Here is a 15,391-nt window from a genome sequence, read left to right on the forward strand (position 1 = left end):
TGTATAAGACACTGGGAAGACCTCATTTAGGGGTCCTTTTACAAAGGCACGGTAGCGTTTTTAGCGTGTGCTAAAAACAAGCGTGCGCTTAATGTTAGAGACGCCCATATATTTCTATGGGGGTCTCTAGCACTACCGCGCCTTTGTAAAAAGACCCCCTTAGTATACTGTGTGTAATTCTGGAGACTACTCCTTCAACAAGATATAAAAAGGATGGTGTCAGTCCAGAGGGAGGCTACTAAAACAGAGAGTGGTCTTCATCATAAAGCGTATGGGGACAGACTTAAAGGTCTTAATACGTATACTTTGGAAGAAAGGCAGGAGAGGGAACATATGATAGAGAGATTTAAATACCTACTTAGCATAAATGCACAGAAGGCAAGTCTCTCTCAACTGAAAGGAAGCTCTGAAACAAGGGGGCATAGGTGAAAGGGAATAGATTCAGAAGTAACCTGCGGAAATTCCTCACAGAATGGGTGGTGAAATTCATGAACGGCTTCCAGGTGGAAGTGGTGGAGACAAGTACTTAAGATCTCTAAGGGAGTAATAGGGAGAGTAGATGGCATGGATGAGTAGACTAGATAGGCCATATGGTCTTTATCTGCCTACATTTTTCTGTTTCTAGGTTTGAGGGACACAGATGAAATTTTGGGCCCACCCACTTTGGACACAGGACCACCCTAAATCTACCTACATTTTTCTGTGTTTCTAGATTTGAGGGACGCATATGAAATTTTGGGCCCAACCACCCTAAATCAGCCTTTTGAATACGCCATTGTATACAATGCTAATCTTTTCACTTTCTTTGGGCTTGTTAGTCTATGGAACAGTGTCTTGATTCCATGGTCTGCCCAAATGCAGAGGACAAACTGCATATTGTGGCCACTAATGCCATACAGCCAGCAGAAAGCACAAAATGACGACACCCCACCTATAGACTTTGCCTTGAACTCCACTCCGGCCACGTCCTTTTTTCCGGCCAGGTTCAGCCGTTCTGCCTTCAGACAGGAATTCTCCAAAAGTTGCAGGCTTGGGTGGCCGCCTGCTCTCCTCTGAAAAAATAAAATGAAGAATAGCCATGCATAAGAGACTCTGAGGGTTAACAGGGTTTCAAGTCCAACACAGCCTAAGATCGTGGTCAAAACTCTGCTTTGCTGACTTCTAACACTGTCCCATAACCACACACACACAAAGAAGGGAGAGATGTAGGTTTACAAAAACAGCATCACGCCCATCACCAGAGCAAGACTGCAGCTCCATAATGTGTCCTAGCTTCTCAATAATGTTCCTTGCATGTGATGCGTTTTACCAATATATATTTTTTTCATTATTGGATGGTAGAGAAAAACAGAACAGCAAGCTTTTGAAGGTCGATACAGTTATCCACTTTTAGGAATAGAAAGCAAGCTGGTGGGTTTTCTATTTGCCCAACCACATACACATCAGGCAACCTATAGGGAATATCCAGAGACTTCTCCTGTACAGCAGTCTGAGCCAGTCCAGCTTTTAACAAAAGCTGATGAGTCACAGCTGAACAAGAGGAATGAGAAACCCTCAGACTCCACCTACTTAGAAGAAAGAACTCATGTGGCCTTAATGATCCATTAGAGATTGCTGAAAAGCTTTCAGTGAATGTAAGAGATTGCTGAAAAGCTTTCAGTGTACAACCATCGTCATTGCTCCGCAGTACTCTGCACAGCAGACTCCTAATGCAGGCCTGACGGCCGAAACACGACGTGTCGAGTCTCCAAATCTTTAATAAATTTTTATTTAAGTACGTCTTCCAGTGTCTGGTTTCCTTGGTCGTACTCCCACTTTTTGTACATTGCCTTAATGATCCTACATTTTTTATTTTAATGAATAAAAGTCATGTTACTACAGAATAGCAACAAAAAGCTCAGGATATGGAGGTTTTAGGAGAAATATTCAAAAATTAGCCAAACCCACTAGTCGACAATGATGACCCCCCCCCCCCCCCAAGTGAGTAGCAAAACAAACCACTCCACAACATTTTTAATTCTTTCAAAACTGTTAAAGCAAAATATTAATCCACATGCAGAGACCATAATCCAGGACACACTTCTCTCCAGAACAGTAAAAGAGCAACTGTAGCCACACTGCAATTCAAAACCAGAGTGTCTTGGACATCCAAAAAAGAGAACAAAAAAAAAAAAAAAAAACACAAAAAAAATCAGGATTTGCACCTTAGCAACTTAGATGTTATACAATAAGTGAGAAAAGTTTTTTTTTTTCATTCAGTACCCTATATAAAAAGATAATTCTAATACTGGTACCGATTTTTTCAAAACTCAAATACCATAGAACCATTACTCAAGATTAATACTAAAAAACAAACTTGAAATTCATTAAACGAATAATAATAAATTTGTGTTCAGTTCACCAACATGATCACCAATAGCGTGAAAAATTGTATGGAACCATCATAGCACATTATTTGTTCCATAAATAAGTCATACCAGTTAAAGAAAAAAAAATTAAAATAGAGTCCTACAAACAAGTGTTAGTTTCCTGTAAAAAGTTATAACAATTGCACTAATTATGTGAATGTACTTATTATCTTGTCCCAATAAGGCTCTCTCATTATGCTTACGGATCCATGATACTCAAATCATTAATATGTTATCTTCTCCTTCAACCGCGTGATTGAAGGAGAAGATAACATATTAACGATGGATCAGTAAGCATAATGAAAATAGGGAAAATGGATTTTTGAGGATACATAGTTGAGAAATATTTTGATAGAGAATGCCAGAGCTCTGCCATAAGGGATACTGTGCAGCAGCCTCACTTTCAGTATGACTGATACCAAAGCAGTCAGGAAATCTAGATACCAGGCATCAAACTCCTGCCTCTGTTACGAACAAGGAGAGAACCAGCGGCCCTGTGGTCCAGCGACCGCTGTCTTACTCCCACACTATCCGTCCACGGAAGCGCAGTTCTCAAGATGCTGAGAACATCATCTGTGATACATTTGAGTTCAAATCTGAAAGGAAGGACGTACACCACATACTAGGCATTAACCAAAGACAACAAAGGGTGGGTCTCTGGATTGATCTGTTGGGACTAATGGAAAGAAAATCATCAAGTAAGGACTAATTTTACCTTCCATAGCATCCCACAGATCAATCCAGAGACAAGTGGGATGTACCAAAGCAGGGTGGGACTGCAGAGACAGACCAAGACCCGATGGCAACACCAGACTCCCAATACGGAGGCAGGAAGAAGTGCCAAGACCTCGAGAGGACTCTCCATACCAAGACAGCACAAGAAACTTCCTCCAGGGCTAAGAAAAACAGTGCCAACCCGAGACATGAGAAAGAAGTCAGGCCCTGCAACAAGATGAAGCTCACACAACGAATGAACGAGAAAGGCAGACATCCATCAACGAAGCAAGTCCTGAATTCCCAAGCCAGAAGCACACTAGGCCTCCAAATTATGAAAGAAAGTCTGGCGATTAGCGGCAAATAAAGCTGCACCAGGTCAGCCAGAAATAGCACAAGGCTCGACAGCTGGAGAGACTGCCTGGCTCGCCCACCAGAGACAAAGTAAGACTCGACAGTCAGCAACATCGAAATCAGAGACCACAGCCCAACAGCCAGAGAGGCTTCCAATGCGACCTCCAGCGAGAAGGCTTAGGCTCGGCCACCAAAACCAAGTCCAGACGCAAATGGCAGATAGGGAGCCCTGCTTTACTGCCAGAGAAGGAGCCAGGCCCAATCTCCAAAAACGGGGAAGGACCAAGAACTAGAGGTGGAGCAAAACTCGACCCCAAGGAAACAGAGAAAGGCGCAACCTGCCAAAATGGGCCAGACACCACATGGGACAGTTGAGCAAGGCTCAAATCCCAGACACGGAGAAAGGCTTGGCATCTAGAGATGGAACTCCGGGAACGGAGCGCAGCTCGACCCCATGAGACAGAGCCAACTTCCAAAACGGAGTTGGACTCGACCTCCAATACAGTGCAAAACCATATGACCAAGGTGGAGCAAAGAGCAGTAGCCAGACAGAGGCAGGAAACAGTCCAGCCCAACAGCCATAGATGGGAAAGTCTCGGCATCCAGAGACAGACTCGATATCTAGAGACATAGCCAATTCAGTCATCCAGATGGGGCAACTCTCCACCTCCTGCAACGGCACTCAGCCCAATTCCCACAGACAGAGCCACACGCCACTGCAGGAGCAGGGCGCCACCAGCAGAGAAGGTGCAAGGCCTGCGGCCCCGAAATGGAGCAAGGCTGTGCATTCAGGGATAGAATGGTAAGTCGAGACAAGGGAAGGTGCCCACCACTAACGCCCACAGACGGAGCAAGGCTTTTCATCCAAGGCACCCTGCAGGGATATCAGAAACTGATACATCATGCATGCCACCAAGAACAAAGCTGCCACTGCATAGCTTACAAGGATGCCACCAATACCAACAAGGGTACAGGCAATCCAGCCAGCAGGAATGCTGCCACCATGCCACAAGCAGCAAAGCTGCTATCAGGTGGCAACTAATGCTGCCACAACACAAATCACGTCACAAAACAGCGCCTTAGAAAGATCCCAAAAGGCAGACTAAACAAATATCGCCTGCCTCACAGCCACGAACTCCAAGCTTAACTAATCCTGTGGGAACAGGCTAGGAGTAAGTCTCAATCCAGAGAGCTGCAAAGGATATGTCCATCCACCTGCTGAGATAGAGAGAATACTGAAAGTGAGGTTGCTGCACAGTACCACTTATGGCAGAAATCTGGCATTATATCGCCACCTGCTGGTAGAGGGACATAACCTACTCGTCTCTAGATTGATCTGTGGGATGCTAGGAAATTCTTTATTTAAGCTGCCTGGATATATTCCATTCCATAAATAAATAAATCTCTGTTCTTTCTGAATTAATGTTTTACTAACATCTCTGCCCCATGGAAGATGAACCTAATGTCCCTTATATTTATTTATTTAGTGCATTTTTACCCCACCTTTTCCCACAGGATGCGGGTTCAAAGTGGCTTACAATAGACTGGAAAGGCGATCGCCAGACCAGAGGCAATACAAATACAAAATTTAAACAAATAAGTAGGCAGAGAGAAGAAAGCAAAAAAGAAGAGAAATTAAGGAGTCCAAAATCATATTGGTGATATAACTCATGTTCAGTTAATGGGGCTTCTTTTCTCTGTGCACAAATGTTACTCCTATGTCTTGCAATATGCAGTTTGATCTTTTGGCAAGTTTGTCCAGTATAATAAAGGTCACATGGACACTGGATGCAGAGGACCGCTTGAAAGCTGACTGTGATATCTGAACTATTTTCACCATGAAGTATTTTAACACTAGTGGTTTCCAATGATTAAGAACAGTTCCAGCATTTAAAACGCCTGGCTGGTTGATCCACTAAGAATTAGAGACTGACTGTTCACTTGTCTTTTAGACTGTAAGCTCTTTGAGCAGGGACTGTCCCTCTATGTCAAATTGTACAGCGCTGTGTAACCCTAGTAGCGCTTTAGAAGTGTTAGTAGTAGTAGAAGGATAACATATTGATCATGTTGGTGAACTGAGCACATTATTACATATTTTTATTATTCGTTGAATCAACCTGAAGTATTAGAATTAACTTAGCAGAGAATGCCACAATATTGTAAGAGCAGGTGCCGCAGCTCTTATCAAAGGCAGGCGGCCATTCAAACTCTTCTACATTCCCCAAACCAGCCAATCAGGTTTTCAGAATATCTTGAATGACCAAACATGAGATTTGCAAGCAATGAAGGTCATGCACACAACTTTCTCATGCACATTCAACACAGATATCCTGAAAATCTTGCTGGCTTGATGTTTTCTATAACTAAAGTTTTATGGTAACTTTTCTTCCCAGCTATCCGGCCTAATTCCTGAAGAAAACTGTAGGGCCAGTCCTGGTTTTAAGCATACCTGATCCTTACCCTCAATGTACATCACTACTGAATGCAAAAATAAAGGAGGAGACTACAAATCACAGAGTGTACTGGGATAAGAAAAATAAAACCCAGAAAACCATATCATACATAGGCGCTGGACACTTCCAGGATTATCAGCTGGAAAGTCTGCCCGAAAGACATTCAATGCAACAAGAGTCCTTCCAGGGAAGATTTTTTTTTTTAATTTTAGTTTTAAAATTCTCTCTTTGGTTTTAAATTCCAGATGCTCTTGCACCACCTGTTTAGGAAGCAGCTCTTGGACTACTTTTTATAAAGCTCGCTTCTCCTACTCCAGAAAGAAAAGGTAATCTCCAGAATGTCCAAGACACTCTTACAAAAGTTGGACTATCACATCAAAGCAAACCTGAGGACCAGAAACCATGGCGGGAACGCCTGCAAAAACCCTGTCCTGTTTCAAGAGAAAAGTGAGAAATGTTAACTGCTACGAAAAATGTTTCCCCATTTTGAATCCCTTAGCAAGCACTGAGGCTCTTTATCAGCAGATAGCCTCGTTACTGCAAAGTAAAAGAGCTTACCAAGCTCAGGATGGGGATTCTTTTCTAATACAATGGCTTCAAACATCAGGGGGGGAAAAAATCAAGGAACCCCCCCCCCCCCCCAGCACACCTAGATAGTCATGAAACTTTCGTTAAATTAAAAAAGGCTCACCTCGCCTGCCGCCTTGATCCACTGGTACAGACACTGGTTCCACACCATCTTTAAACCTGTACATTTTACAATGAAGATAAACACACATTAGTCCCCACAATAAAGCTGTCAATCTTGTCTGCAGGTTACAAGAAATGTGCAATCCAGATTGTGACACTATTTTATCAGAAGCAAGTAATAGCAGAAAAGCTGGGAACAACCACAGGACAACCGTATCACCTACATGGCTTCGTTTTTCTCTGCATCCCACTCCCGTCGCCACTGTCCAGTAGGTTTGCGATGCCGGGCAAGCCGCTCCTGGTCTATCTGCTCCCGTTCCTTCTTCCAACGCATGTACTCTGCTCTCTCCCGGCCTGTCATTGACAAGGTCATATCCACAGCATTCTTAGGGCCCAATCTTCTTCCCTAGTCAATAAACATGTATTCTTACAAAGAAAAACATCCAAGAGCCCCATGGATCAGAGACTGTTCGCAAGGTCATTTGCCTTCCAGCAGGGATGGCCCCTTCTGGAATTTTAACTTAGGAAGCAATACTCAGTTGGTAGCAATCAGTGCTTCTTTAAAACACTGGCCATCACTGGCTGAAATACACCTGGATACTCAGTACTGGCACCTGAGTATTGGAGTACTTGGCAGCCTGCCAGGAATTATCTGGCTATTGCTGATATTCAGTGGTGTAACCTTAAGCTCAACAGATATTTATCTGGGTACCATTGCTGAATACTGGTGGTGCCCAGCTGGCACGAACTTGATATGTGCCACTGAATATCCTATAGGGACTTGATCAGCACTAGTTAATGGGTAGGAGGCGGCACACCTATATTCTGGTTGTACACCCTAGTAGTTAAATTATTAAAAGCAAATATTACAAACAGGGTGTACAACCAGAAAATACAGTAATCCGTTCTTGCTAAGTACTGATTTTAGAGGTCATCCAACAGTTTTAATATGAACCGTTTATTGTCATCTTTTCATGTTATCTGTTCATTTGTTGCTGAAAAACTCAATGCACATCTGAAAACCTGCATCTTAAACCCACACCTACTCCTCTTCTAATTATAAATGGTCTTACTGACCTGCGCTGAACTAGCAGCAACAAAATTCAAAAAAGGTTGCTGTGTAAGTAAAAAAAAAAAAAAAAAAAAAAAAAAAAAACCCACCACACACAAGATAAATTTCTTTCTACATAAATACACCAGCTTTGAGCTTTGCCATAGGGCCAGCAGAGAAGAGCACAGCAACCACAAACCCCTTTTTAGACCCTCAGTCTAGTTATTTTAATCTTTACAGAATTTAGCTCCCATCTTCCCACTGTCTATATTTCTCTGGGATTGAAGCTCTAGACACAACTTAGGGATCTAACAGCAATGATTCCACCAGGCATGCTGAGAGACAAAGCCAGGGCAGGACCACTGCAGCTGCCCCGCCCCCCACTCAGCAGCCCTGCCAACATCCCCCCACAGCTGGTGGCATTTAAGATTCTTTACAGAATGACATTTGTTGTACACAGGCGTTTCCACAATTCCTCCTAGATATTGGCTTCCTAATATCCTCCTACTCTGTCGAAAGATAATTTTTCTTATATTTGAATTGCTTTCCCTTCATTTGCCTAACAGTTTATATGTAGATCTGCATACTGAAATGAACCCCAAGATACACGAGGCTCTGCGACAGCAGTAGGTGACTCTTGGCCAAGTTCACCACCCAACCGAGCTGCTGCAGAAAAGCGACCACCCATGCTGTGGCCCTCTCGCTTTCCTGCGAAGACTTTGCCCAGATCAGCCAATCATTAAGACAAGGATAGACCAGAGAACCCTCCTTCTGTAAGGCCACCACAAGTACCACCATGACCTTGGAAAAGGTCTGTGGGGCTGTAGCCAAACCAAAAGGCAGAGCACAAACTGAAAATACTTCCCCAAGACAGCAAACCAGAGAAAATGCTGATGGGATAGTTGGATGGGAATATACAGATAGGCTTTAGTTGGTAGCTAGGGATGCGAGAAAACTCCCCTGACCGAACCATCACAACCACAAATCTCAAAGTCTCCATGCGAAAACTGGGCACCCTAAGGTCTAGAATAAGACGAGAAGTACCCTCCTCTTCTTGGGTACCACAAAATAGATGGCATAAGAATCATAACCGCGCTCTGATGAAGGGATGGGAAAAACTGCCTGCAACTGCTGAAGATGCAACTTGTACCTAATCACTTTTCCTTTCCCACAGGGAGACTCCGGGAAGAGTCCTGGAAGCTGATGGTCAAACTCCAAGGCATAACCTTCCAAAATCACCTCTAGAACCCACTGGTCCATGGTGATGCAAGTCCAATCCTGGTAAAATTCACAGAGCCTGCTTCCCAACTTCAGAGTTAGGACCCCCCCCCCCCCCCCCACCCCCCACACACACACACACACACCTTCATTGGGACCCATGTCCCTGAACCAAGGGGAAGGAGGCGGCATCTCGTCCACCTAGACAGCCATCCTAAAAGGTTTGAGTCTTCTGGAAAAAAAACACCCCTTCTACGCTCCACTTAGGCAGCCCAGCATGCAGCACCGTGCCTCATGAAAGCATCCCCAGTCTGAAGAACCTCTACCCATGCCTTTGGGCTTGTCCTCTGGCAGATGCGGAACCTTAGCCTTATCTATGCCCTTCAACAGCTTGTCTAATTCCTTCCCAAAGAGCATAGAACCCCAAAAGGGGATCGAACAGAGCTAAGTCTTGGAGGCCACAGCTACCACCCAACCACAAAGCCACAATGCCCTATGGGCAGCCACCAGATACGTATTCTTAGCCAAGACTCACACCAGATCATACATACCATCTGACAAGAACAAGGCCCCCATCTCCAGCTTCACTAGTTCTGGGCCCGCAGGAGTGGAACCCAATCAAGGGCCATCCAGAAGCCTCTATGCCCACTGGAAACAGGCTCACACCATGAAGCCACCACATATTGAGGCTTGCAAGGCCAGAGCAGAGAGATCAAAGCTCTGCTTCAGCAAGGTCTCCATTTTGAAATCCTGAGGATCCTTAAGGACCGCCCCGTCATCCACCGGGATGGTCATTTTCCGTGTCACCGCTGTGATCAAAGGCATCTACAATGAACAGCCGTAAAGAATCCCTATCGTCCAGCGGAATGCGATACAACTTTGCCATCACCCGCACCCTGGGGTGTCAGGGGTAGACCACTCAGACTGGACCATATCCTGCAGCTTCCGATTCACAGGAAAAGACCTCGACGGTTTACGGATTCCCTACACTAAGGGATCCACCCCCCCAAGAAGGCGCATCTGACACCTGGGCGGAATCCTCATCCCCGAAATGGAGAACCGTGTCCCCCTGCGCAATGAGCTCAGACAGCTCATCCCAATTAACATGCAGACCACCGAAGGATCCTCACCCTGGGGTAAGGCCTCCGTGGACTTTTGAGCCCCCCAGCTTCTCACCATCAGGCTCAAGGGTTCTCTCCCCATGAAAGAAAGGACCCCAGGTCCTCCAGCTCCTCCTCCCAGGAGAACCAAGGCCACTTGGGATCTGAGGGAGCCTGCAAAGGCTGGACTCACTCTCCTCCCGCAGGGTCACCAGCATGCCACATCCAGAACAGCGACCATACAAATTCCAGGGGAAAAGCATACTGCCCACCCCTGCAGGGCACCTCCAATAGCCTCTGACAGTGCAGGCCCTGGCGCACTGTCTAAAAGCAGTGGGGCCTTTGTCATGCGGGAACCCACCTTTTTGGGGGCCGTTCTCAACAAAACTATTCCAGTGAGGAGGCAAGGCCAGCATACAATCCTTCACAGCACCCGCAGCACCAGACTGCTCGGACTCCCTGCACCTGCTGCACACAGCTCACGGCCGAGCTACACCCTTCCAGCCACAAGATTTAAAGCGTCAGGAGCTGTCATTCATTTTCAGGCCACCTCGCACACTGACCTCTAGTAGGACTAGGTCTGGGGAGGACCATAGCGCAACCAGCTCCTATACTCCTTAACCATCAAGCGGGTGAGTCAGGCACTATCGGAGCCCAGCACTGGAGCAGGCCTTTTCTTTGTTTCGCTTTTTTTTTTTCAAGTTGCTGCAGGCTGTAATAAAATGCCCTTAAGGTCTGAAACTACCACGCAGCTGAGGAAACATGGTCCTCCTGAAAACAGGGATCCTGACTTGAGAGAGGGACCCAGCCACCCGGGTGCGACACCCCTGGGGTCTAATTAGAGCGGCCCCTACAGACCAGCACCCCACTTCTAGTAGACTTCAGCAGAGAACAGCCAAAGTAAATGGTTTTTGGGGGTTTTTTTTGTTGTTAAATTTATTAAGCAAAGTCCTAAACGAAAGAACGACCCTCAGGAAAAACCAAAAGCAAAAGATTTTCCCCGCGGGGCCTACCAGTACCAGAAACAGACTGCATGTCTACCATCTGCTACAAAACTGAGAACAAATCTGGCTGCCTGCAACTGCAGTGCACAGGGGAGAGTTATACTAGCCAGAATTCAGTGTTCTGTCTCCATCTGCTGGTAAGCATGCATAATTAAAGCATAATATCTGGACCAGTCTGGAAGAGCAGACAAGAAACTTTATTTTCTTTCAACTTTTTCCTATTTTACTGTGAACTCATTTTTTTTTTTAGCTATATAGACCTGGATTCAGTAAGCAGTGCTCCAAGTTTGGCACAAAAAAAATAAAAAATGGAGCTGAACGGTATTCTATAAAAGGCATTCTGGGATAGGAACCCATCTTAAGGGAATGCCCCTGATCCACCCATGTCCAACCCATCGTTGCTCCTCTGTAGATGCACGTGGAAACCCTTAGGCGCTATTCTATAAATGGGCACGTGTGTTTTTGTGCAACTCTGCCATTTCGGTGCCTTACATCCATTAAAATTCCTTTCCACACTGAAAACTGAGTGTGGAAGTAGCGCCTAATATTAGGCACCATATATAGAATTCCCTCGATATTGTGTAAACCGCTATGTTGGCGTATGTCTAAAAGTGGTATATCAAGTTTTAAATAAACTGTAAACTGTAATAATGGTTTTAATCCTGGGTCTGGCACTTTTGTTCATCTTTTTTTTCCATTTTACTTTGGCTTTCATTGGCAAGAACTATTTTTTCCTAGCAGTAGTAGTATAAATGATGTTCCAAAATAGAGTCTAATGCTTTCCTCCCACTTCCAATGCCTACCTACTGCATGACCTTCAGGGATATGAACAACTTCAAACATAAAACACAAAACCTGCCTGTACAGGGACAGCACCTCAGAATGTTTATAATCCTCAGATACTCCAGGGTTTCAGGCACAAGAGGATTTTATTTCTTTTAATTATACTATGCAAAGGAATCATGAATACAAATGTGAAGCCAAAGGTGTGAGGTGTTTCCACTGGCAAACAAAGCCTCACTTCAACCAAAATAAAAGCATGCCAGCGTCAGCAGGCCATGGAATACATACACGGCTGGCCCTCTCCTGCTCCATGCCCGTTTTCACTTTCTCAAAGTCGGCCCCACCCCAGTTACGGTTATGCCGCCTGCTGCCCTCCTTCCGGTCCAACTCCATAAATTGTCCTGACCGCCGTGGGTCATCCAGAAAGTTCCGAAAAGGATTCTTCTCACGGACACCGTCCTACAGAAAAGGGGGGGGGGGGAGGAATAAAAAGACAGTTAAGTGAGATCAGGCTTGTATGGGGCAAGAAAATAAACAAAAATGCATAGCTGGCAATCAATTTCCATGAGCCAGGAGCGTAGCCAGACCTCGACGGAAGGGGGGGCACAGTTTAGCCCACCGCTGACCCTCCCCCGCCACCGCCAGTTACCTTTGCTGACGGAGATCCCCAACCCCTGTCAGCCAAAGTCTTCTTCAGCACCAGACTCCGGCGCATTCGCTGATCTGTTTCTGCGAGTCCTGACTCCTGATGTCCTGCACATGTGCACACAGGAAGTCAGGACTCACAGAAACAGATCAGCGAACATGCCAGAGACCGGCGCTGATGATGGTTGGTGGGGGTTGGGGACCCCCGCCAGCAAAGGTACCTGGCGGTGGGGGAGGGTTGCGAAAGCAGAGGGGGCCAAGGCTAAATCTGTGGGGGCCCATGCCCCCGTTGCCCCACCTAGCTACGCCCCTGCCATGAGCTAAGCTTTGGTTTACAACATTGGAGCCATTATAAACACCAGCACAAATGATATTCACATGCACCACTGGGCTCCAATGGTTGAACTGGTCCTGAAAACCAGATCACTCTCAGATCATGACCACCTCCAAATGACTCCATTAAAAAAAAAAAAGTAAGTTACGACACTATTTCAAATTGCTTACTCCCAGTGGAAAACATGGAGAACAATGACAAATTTCAATTATTTTATTTATTTGGATTTAACTCCTTTTTGAAAGATTTACACAGTAAGAGTAAATCAAACATAAGCAATACACAATTGCAGCAGTAAAAATATTCAAATACAAAGCATGGCATAGCATACTACTTACGATGTCAACATAATATGTAATAGAACATTTTAAAAGACAATAGGGTATAAGCAAAGGGAACTTATAGGTAGATAAGAGAATAAGAGGAGTTAGAAAATAAGGGTACTATTTTAAATAAAGTTGCACATGAAGTCAGAGAGATGATTAAATATTATCTCAGTTAGCGTAGGAGTTACCATTTTCTTGCCACTCTGTATTGGGGGGGGGGGGGGGGGAGGAAGGGGAGCAATTAGATTCACCTTTAGATAAGTGCTGGCTTTAAAATGTAGGCCCAGCACAATCCTCAGCCTTTGATCCATGATTAGCAAGTGGACAACTTGTAGTTAACAGATGATTAGAATACAGAATGGTTTAAATACACACTAAGGGCTCAATATTCAATTTAATTGGGCAGAAGAGGCTCCCGCCTGGTTAAATGGCACTCAGCACTCTAGCAACTAGTGCAGCAGCCTGAGAGCTGCTTGTGACTCTGGGCAAGTCACTTAAACCTCCACTGCGACAGGTACAAAATAAATACCTGTATATAATATGTAAACGACTTTGACTGTAACCACAGAAAGGCAGTATATCAAATCCCATCTCCTATTCTATCACTTAACCAGGCAGTGCTGCTATATTAGCCGACTGCCTTGGCACTGGTCTGGTTATTGCTAGATTGGGAGATGAGTAGAGCCAATACTTAACTTGTTAGTGGTGATATTCAGACCACTAACTGATTACGTAAGTGGATAAAGTTAGGACAGCAAAGGCTGAAAATAGACTGTCTGCAGTTAACATCCAAGTGGCTTTTGCGACCTAGATATTCAATGCCGGTGCTAGGACATGGCCCGGAACTGACTACCCAGACTTGGTTCAGCCCATGCCAGCCAGCAGTTTTAAAAATCACTGACCGTCGTAGACTGAATATTACCACTTGCAATAAAAAGTTGGGAACAATTTTAATAAAGAAAGCAGAGAAGGAGAAATTAGGCCTTACCTGCTAATTTTCTTGCCTCTAGTTGCTCCAGACCATTCCCCATGAGTAAGTATTTGCTCTCTTAACATCAGGTGGGGACACTGAGAACTAACTGAGATCTCAACATACATAACCCTGTGCAGACCCAAGGTCGCTCAGTATTTACTATTGACAAAGCTAAGATGGGAAGGTAAATGAAAAGGCCAATAGAACCAGGAACAGCAGCACCCTGACAGCACACCACAGGAGAGAAGGGAACAACCAAAAGAAGAATGGCATGCCTGCGTTCATCAGCAGACTGTGTACTCTGGTTTGTCTAGTCTGTTTTCTTTTCTTCCCCCCCCCCCCCCCCCAAATCACGATCATTCAACTGACTGAACACCTGAACTTCTCCAGCTCAGATCCCCACAGTCGTGGGAGTCAATGACAGAGAGCACATAGATTAAACCGATCGGGGGGGGGGGGGGGGGGGGGGCAGGGGAACTGGGAATGGTCTGGAGCGGCTACAGGAAAGAAAATCAGCAGGAAAGACCTAATTTCTCCTTCCTCAGCATCTGCTCCAGATCATTCCCCGTGAGTGGGAAATACCAAAGCAGTACTTAACAAGGGTAGGACCGAGCCAACCCCTAGACAGTACTGACTCCCCAAACGCTGCATCCTGCATGGCGAAAATATCCAGGCAGTAATGTTTCACAAAGGAATGCATCAATTCACACTTCATCGCTCTGCAGATGTCCATAATGGGAACCAAAGAATGCTCTGCCTACGAAGTTGACTGGGCTCAGGTGGAATGTGCCTGAAGCACCTGGGAAGCCGGCCTACTGGTAAGCAGGTACACCAAAGTAATGGCCTCCTTTATCCAGTGAGCGAAAAGTAGCCTTGGATGAGGCATTACCCCTCCGAGGTCCTGCAAATGCGACAGATTATCCAAGTTGTAAAACTACGCAGTCCTGCACAAATAGCAACGAAGAGCCCTGTGGACACCTCTTGAATCCTGTCGGCGGAACACCGACAAGAAGATACTGTTTCAAATGGAATAGAGACAGGACCTTAGGCAGGCAGAAACAGGCATAGGACCATATGCTCTTCTAGGAAGAGCAGAAAAGGCTCAGCAAGAAAGAGCCTGCAGCTCCGAAACCCTCAAAGCCAACGTGATCACCACCAAAAACATCACCTTAAGAAAAAGGCCTTTTAACGTCACCAACTGTAGAGGCTCAAAGGGAGCTCACACTGGAGCCGACAACACCAAGTTCAAATCCTAAGGAGGGAACACGGATCGGAAAGGGGGATGCAAGCGCTTGATGCCCTGCAAGAAACGAGCCACATCCAGATGAAGCGAAAAGG

General features: G+C 45.4%; 1 protein-coding gene across 1 annotated transcript in view; it reads right to left on the bottom strand.

Moving 5' to 3' along the window:
- CCDC9 (coiled-coil domain containing 9) overlaps positions 1-15,391 on the bottom strand; it is a 64,614-nt gene that overhangs the window by 19,270 nt on the left and 29,953 nt on the right. Inside the window, exons 7-10 of the mRNA XM_030217964.1 lie at positions 12,064-12,234; positions 6,844-7,025; positions 6,621-6,676; positions 932-1,052 (exon numbers count right to left, since the gene is read on the bottom strand). Of these exons, the coding sequence (XP_030073824.1) occupies positions 932-1,052; positions 6,621-6,676; positions 6,844-7,025; positions 12,064-12,234 (530 nt within the window). The remainder of the gene's footprint in view (positions 1-931; positions 1,053-6,620; positions 6,677-6,843; positions 7,026-12,063; positions 12,235-15,391) is intronic.

This window comes from Microcaecilia unicolor, chromosome 11 (assembly GCF_901765095.1).
Source record: "Microcaecilia unicolor chromosome 11, aMicUni1.1, whole genome shotgun sequence".
Lineage (NCBI taxonomy): Eukaryota > Metazoa > Chordata > Amphibia > Gymnophiona > Siphonopidae > Microcaecilia > Microcaecilia unicolor.